Raw genomic sequence first — 6544 nt, forward strand, 5'->3', positions numbered from 1 at the left:
ACTGTGCAAAATATTAACATGATTTCATGAGAAGAAAGGATAAAAAAAGAATAAAATAGCAGCAATTCGTAGCATTAGTTTGTGCACTTTTGTAAACACAGCAACAGTATAGTTGTAAATAACGCAATAGACATAGCCACATGGATAAATTAGCATATTCAAATGCACCCACATACGATGGCTGATTCTTCTGAAGTGACTGATTGAATCATTCCAGTCTGTACACTAGAGATCTGTCACTTTATTCAACATTTTATTTTAAAGCTCAATGGGAATCAAAGGTGCCGTAATGAAGTGCTCTCATTCTCCTCACGCGGCCTCATGTGGTTGATGTTAGCTGGATGGTGTCCAAGCACTCTGTACTCCACTTGTAGTAACTCACCTCCTCGCACATGTGCACATTACAGAATATTACATTCAACTTAGCATTTTTATTAGCAGCAGTAATCCAGGATAGATGCAGGAGAAGTGCTCCAAGTGTGTATATGGAAAGACTATTTGCTGTTACATTAACTGTGCTCTCTCGAATGCCCAAGACAAATTTCTCTTAAGGGTGACAGTAAAGGCTGATTTTATCGTAAATGGATGTACGTCTGTATCCATGCAGTTCTTTGACCGTCTAAAGCTGTTTGGCATGCCGGCGAAGCACCAGCCAGACTTCATCTACCTTCGCCACGTCCCACTGAGGAAGGTGCACCTCTTCACCATCGTCCAGCTCAGCTGCCTTGTCCTGCTCTGGGTCATCAAGACCTCTAAGGCTGCCATCGTCTTTCCTATGATGGTAACCTGTGTGTGTGTGTGTGTGTGTGTGTGTACGTACAGGGCTTGCCTGTGCACCTACATGCTTAATATCCATCCTTTTCTGTTGCTTCAGGTCTTAGCTCTGGTGTTCATTCGGAAGCTGCTTGACTTCATCTTCTCCAAGAGAGAACTGAGCTGGCTGGACGACCTGATGCCAGAATGGAAGAAGAAGAAACTTGAAGATGCACAGCAAGAGGTAGACAATGGCTTCATTCACACTGAGGTTGAAAGTGACTCAATTCTGCTTTTTCTTTTTGCCTTGAGTGTTCTGTATGTGACCTGTATCTGACATCAGTGTGAACCCATCTGCACCGTAATAATAACACAATAAAAACACATCCTCTATTGTTTATTGCTTATTTTCAATCCCCATTAGCCGTTACAACAGCTACTGTTCCTGGAGTCCATATTACATACATGCATACATAAATACATTTCCATTCCTCTCCCCACCCATCCCCAACCATAATTAAAACATTATAGAAATCACAAAACCAACACTAATTCAATAACCATGAAAAATTTTTGCTATGCACACATAAAATATACATTAGGCACAACCCAATGCTGATATACACACACTATTTGCACGCACATAAGTACTAACAGTTACATCTAAACCACACTTGGTAAATGCTTATGTTTCATAAAACTAGATAAAATAAATAAGATATTTTCAGTAGTAGCCTCTTTAGTTGCTTTTCAAAATTTGGCCAACTTAGCTGGTCAATTGGGTTTCACATCAGCATGACCGAAAGGTTAATCCATAAAGAGGCAATCCCCAAAACAAATAGCTTTTACTCTTTTCTTTTTCTTTTTCTTTCAAATCTTTTGCACCTTAAAATTTTTGTCACTTCACTGGTAATATACAGCAGTTATGTCTGCATTGCTGTGTTTAAGATCATCAGTTGTCTTTCCTGTGTTTTTTCCTCAGGAGGAGCACAGCATCATTGCAGAGGAAGAAGGCATTGTACAAGTGCCACTGGAGGGACACTACAAGTAAGTCATTTCAATCTCTAAACATTCTCTGCCTTTTAGATGCCCAAGAAGGTTTCACATTTTGAATTTAGATCACACTCAGGTAGGAAAACTCTTTGTGGAAGACTGGCACACTGTATGTTAAACTAGGACTACTTATGTCAACACATAAGTGTCACATATCTCACACAGACCTAACATCTATCAAATTAGCGAGGAATCTTGGGTTGATGATCTTCATGATGATGATGATGATGATGACAGTGTAACTTGAATTAAGCAGGGACAGTGGCTAATCTAACAGCTATTTGGCTGCTATTCAACTGTCTAGATTAGGGTATAGCTGTAGTTGCCCAATATATAGCTTTTTTAATGCATTTTATGTGCATCTCAATAGGACATATCTAGGCTTGTTCTGAATTTCCCCAGAGTCAAGTTTTAAATGGCTGTGATGGTAATAAGGTCATTAAAAGTCTATCCAAACACTTTAGCAATGTGTGGTCAGTGCCACATCATATTTCAAAGTTTCACAAATTTTAAGTGGTAAGACTCAGCAGACCTATAACAGATAATTTCAGGCAAGTGATCTCACCGATCAAAGAAGTGTTCATTTCCTCTAAAACATGCGTTGCCACTTTGTTCAGTTCCAGCTGCTTGAATGTCAGTCTTTCTTGCTTTCTCTCCTTTATTTTTTTTATTATTAATGTGCACTACTTTGGAGAAAACTTTTCAAACTGTTCACATACTTTGAAGTAACAGACTTTTCTAAAAGGTTCCTCTCTAATATGTTCGAAGGAGTGACCCTGCCACGGTGAACATCACTGACGAGATGTCCAAAGGCTCTTTCGGAAACGTGTGGAAGAGCGTGAACCCTGAAAGCACTAAGAAGGAGCCCAGCGCTAAAAGGTTAGTTTCTTTAAACATTCTTCTTCGTCTTCTGCCTTAAACGTGCTACTCTCACATATTCAAATCAATATCGTTGGCCTGTATACAAAATAATGCATAAAGCAAATCCTTACTTACTTCATGCATGAGTCAGCAAGATATCTCAAAAATTTATAAACTTATTTCCATAAAATTTGCAGGACAGATTCGCTTTAGGTGAGGGAGAAATTGATTCGATTTTGGTACAGACCTAGACTGTTGATTTTATTAGGCCATAATTGTTTTTAGCCATGTGTGAAATTAACTTTGCCATAATTCCCAATCCCAGGGGTGAGTTTGCAAGGTCAAGCAATCAGCTTCACTTAGAGTTGAAGCACTGTAACAGGGATGATGTTTTTCAGAGTAACAGCAAGTTGAAGACTACCTTCTAGTTAGTTGTTGGAACATTTACTTTTTTACATCATGTGTATTTTTCCAGCGCAATCCTTCCCTCCATAAATTTACCGCAGAATCTGTAGATTAATCTAGTATCTCCTCTCCTGCCTGCCTCTCTCACTCCACTCCAACCCTAAGCTCCCCTTCCTAACCTCTCAGAAGCTGAAATCCCAAAGGTAAGTCCTTCCCAGTCCCTTTCTGTCGGCATGGAGAGTTTTGTCCTTTGTCTTCTGTTTACTGCCAACAACTGTTGCATGCGCTGGTGGTAATATGGTGCTGATCCGTGCTGCGAGTTAAGATTCAGTGCTGGGAGTGACAGCTGAGGCTTTGTATGTACAAACGCACATGAGGAAAATGGATGGATGCTTTCGCGAACTGGCAGCACAGCATGGTCTGGATATGCATGCTACTACCAGGATGTGTTGTTTATGATGCCAGCTGCACCTTTGCATGTTGTAAAAGTTGTAAAAAATCAAAAGCACTTTATTACTTGCCAGGCAGACTGCACTGACAGCTTCGAAGACATATTTGCATGTTTTGTGACTTGCGTTCTTTGAGCTTCTGACCACTCCTGAGCAATTTGTGTTGCAGACAGCCAGCTGACAATACATTGGACTGACTTACAGTTACGCTCAGTTTTTAAAGGAGCATTACACTCAAAATACAAAAAAAAGGTGCTGAGTTTTACATGTAAATAGAGCAAATGGGTTGGTGATGTCTAGACTCACAAATCTGATCTCATCATTTCATATCTTAGAGATCTGAAATAAGAAACAAATCCGACCTGCCCGCAGTCTGAACAAGTAGATAGATAGATAGATACTTTATTCATCCCGCAGGAAATTCACAGTTTTTCAGCAGTATCCACAGATTACAGATTAAATAAAATAAAAAAGATGAAAAAAAAATAAAGAATAAGTTCTAAGTACAACAGAATAAGATCTAAGTACAAGCCAGTGTGCAAAAAGCAATGTGCAACAAAAAAAACAGAAAAAAACGTGTGCATGGGTGTATAAAATGTGCATAGAGGTAGGTCAATGTGCAAATTTAGAAGTAGAAGAAATATGAACAATTTAAACAGAAGTATTAACAATTTAAACAGCAGTGGAAAATAACCTAACCTGAGGAACACACGCTCCGACCGAGGTTCAGAGTTAGTGTGAAACCATGAGACCAAGACCGTCGACAGAACCTGGCGCCCTGTACTGGGAATTCAGGAACTGAATTACCAGTAATGCAGAGTGTGTATAATGAGAGTTATTTTATCCACCTAGATGGGTGGATAAATTGCATTAAATGAGAAAATTTCTTTCTTTTTTTTTCTATTTTGGGTGAACTGTTCCTTTAAAGATCAATTCCAGTACAGCAAAATGAACAAAGCAGTGCATGGATAGCATGAGCTAGCCTCAAGTGCTTCCGCCGGCCAGCTCAGTGCTAAATTCCCCTTGTTTCTCTTGCTCCCTGTGTGACACTCTGCTTGGCTTGTTTCAGCGTTTCCAGTGGTGGCGAGAAGCGACACAAGCGGAGGAGACACGAGAAGAGCTTGGACAGGGAGACAAGTTTGTGATGACACGTACTGGCTGTGCCACCGCGCTGTCGGTCAAAAAAATAGATCAAAAAAACTATACCGTGCCACACTCGACCACCTCTGTACTGTGCTACACTGTGCGTTTTTGTCATGTAAGTCTGTGTGCAAGTTGTGTACAAAAAAAGAAAAAAAAAAGAAAGAAAAATTTGTTAGAAACAGTATTAACACGATGAACCGAGAAACATTTGTGTTCTTTTTTCTATGTATATCAATGTGTGGTGATACCAGCAACAGAAGGAGCAAAGCGAGAATTATTTGACACTTCACTGCTGTCGATGGGCCAATCCAGTCAACATTTTAAACAAAGATTTTTAAATCTACTTGTATTTTGTATGTTTTTATATTTTTTCAACAACAACCGCGAGTTGTCCTCTGAAAATCTGCTAGAGCAAACCTCCAATTTGTGGAACCTGTATGTAATATTTAATGCCACTATTAAATGGGTGCACCTCACGATAAAAACACTTAAGATTGAATAGATATTTGCCAATACTAATCTAAGTCACTGGTATCTAAAATAGTTGGCTATATAGAAAATCTAGGAAATTTTTTGGAAAGTATTAAATATACATTTTATATATTCTGTATATCTTAATGTTTTTGTGACAGTGACAGTTCATTGTATGCTTTATCACTCCAGATTTTTCTCCATATCATTTTACAAATAAATGTCTATCCTCCAGCATAGCATTTCTCCAATGAGTTAAGGGCAATATTTTCTTTTGGGCAGTTCATTGGAAAATGACACATGTAGACTAGCATGGCAGCTTAGTCTGGGAACTTTGTGTATCTCTAGCTATTTGGCCTTGGCTTTTTTCAAATCATCAAATTTGCAAACGCCTAATTTTAGGGTGACCGTGTAGGAAGCTGTATGTTTTTCACCCGCATAACTCTTTCTGTCATCTTGTCAGTAAGTGTCATCCATGGACATGTGATCTCCCCTCCAAATGACCCTCAACGTGTTGACATCTAACTTAATTGTTTCAAAAAATACAACACCTGCACAAAGGTGAGGCAAACTTGTCCGTCCATGGTTACTTCTAGAGATGCAATAATACCTTTTTCTGAGAAGGGCAACATGTAATAAATGGTAAAGACTCTTAACAATGTACAATACATAGTATATTTTATTCATGTAAAATGTTACTAATATATTACTAACTTGGAAACAGTGTTGAAGGCAAGTTTTTTGTTGTAGATGTTCTTTTCCCATTGTACTGTCTAATTGATGGTTCTTAGATGACTAGAAAAACTAATAATGGGTCAAAATTATATCATTCTGAAATATTTTGACCACTTATGTGTGGAATCTGCCTTAAATTTGGTAGTGATAGCTGTATACTTATGTTTAATAAATTAAGTCATCTGTATAGATGAAATATTAATTCAGATCTGTTATTAAATTGTAATTTGTTACATGAGAGTGAGAGTGTGAGAGAGAGCGCAAATAAAGAGATATCAAACACACTTTGCTTCACAGAATTGAATTCAGAAATTGAATAAGAAATGAGTGTTGTGATGTTTGACTGATTCCTGTGAGAGTTTTCTTTTTGCCTTCACCTTCCTCCACAGAGGTTGAATTACCAACTGAGTATGTATGTAGATATAGATTTTCTGACACCAGGCTTGGAGGAGAGTCTCCAAACTCTCCACCACCGTGCTTACAAATGGACTTCACTGTGTTGTATTAAAGTTATGGGAAGAGAAGAATCAGACAAGCTTCAGGTTAGAGACTCGACACTGACAGTCTTTGGAAAAAGTGATCATTGCAGGCGTCTTCAAAGCACAACTCCAGACATTTTCAAGCCATTTACCCATCTTTTTTTCCTTTTTAGACCAAAGCAAAGTCATGTTGTT

The 6544-nt window shown here is 38.5% G+C and overlaps 1 protein-coding gene across 4 annotated transcripts in view; it reads left to right on the plus strand.

The window, feature by feature from the left end:
* LOC115374425 (sodium-driven chloride bicarbonate exchanger-like) overlaps nt 1-6154 on the plus strand; it is a 46608-nt gene extending 40454 nt beyond the window's left edge. For 3 of the 4 annotated variants that reach the window (XM_030073337.1, XM_030073348.1, XM_030073357.1), the window contains 5 exons: nt 608-781; nt 875-997; nt 1736-1800; nt 2575-2685; nt 4591-6154. In XM_030073337.1, coding sequence (XP_029929197.1) covers nt 608-781; nt 875-997; nt 1736-1800; nt 2575-2685; nt 4591-4666 — 549 coding nt within the window. In that variant the 3' untranslated portion in view covers nt 4667-6154. Of the gene's footprint in view, nt 1-607; nt 782-874; nt 998-1735; nt 1801-2574; nt 2686-3237; nt 3276-4590 lie in introns of all 4 variants that reach the window. The other variant, XM_030073366.1, reaches the window with a different exon arrangement.
* The last annotated feature ends 390 nt before the right edge of the window (nt 6155-6544 follow it).

Source organism: Myripristis murdjan, chromosome 2 (genome assembly GCF_902150065.1).
Source record: "Myripristis murdjan chromosome 2, fMyrMur1.1, whole genome shotgun sequence".
Classification (NCBI taxonomy): domain Eukaryota; kingdom Metazoa; phylum Chordata; class Actinopteri; order Holocentriformes; family Holocentridae; genus Myripristis; species Myripristis murdjan.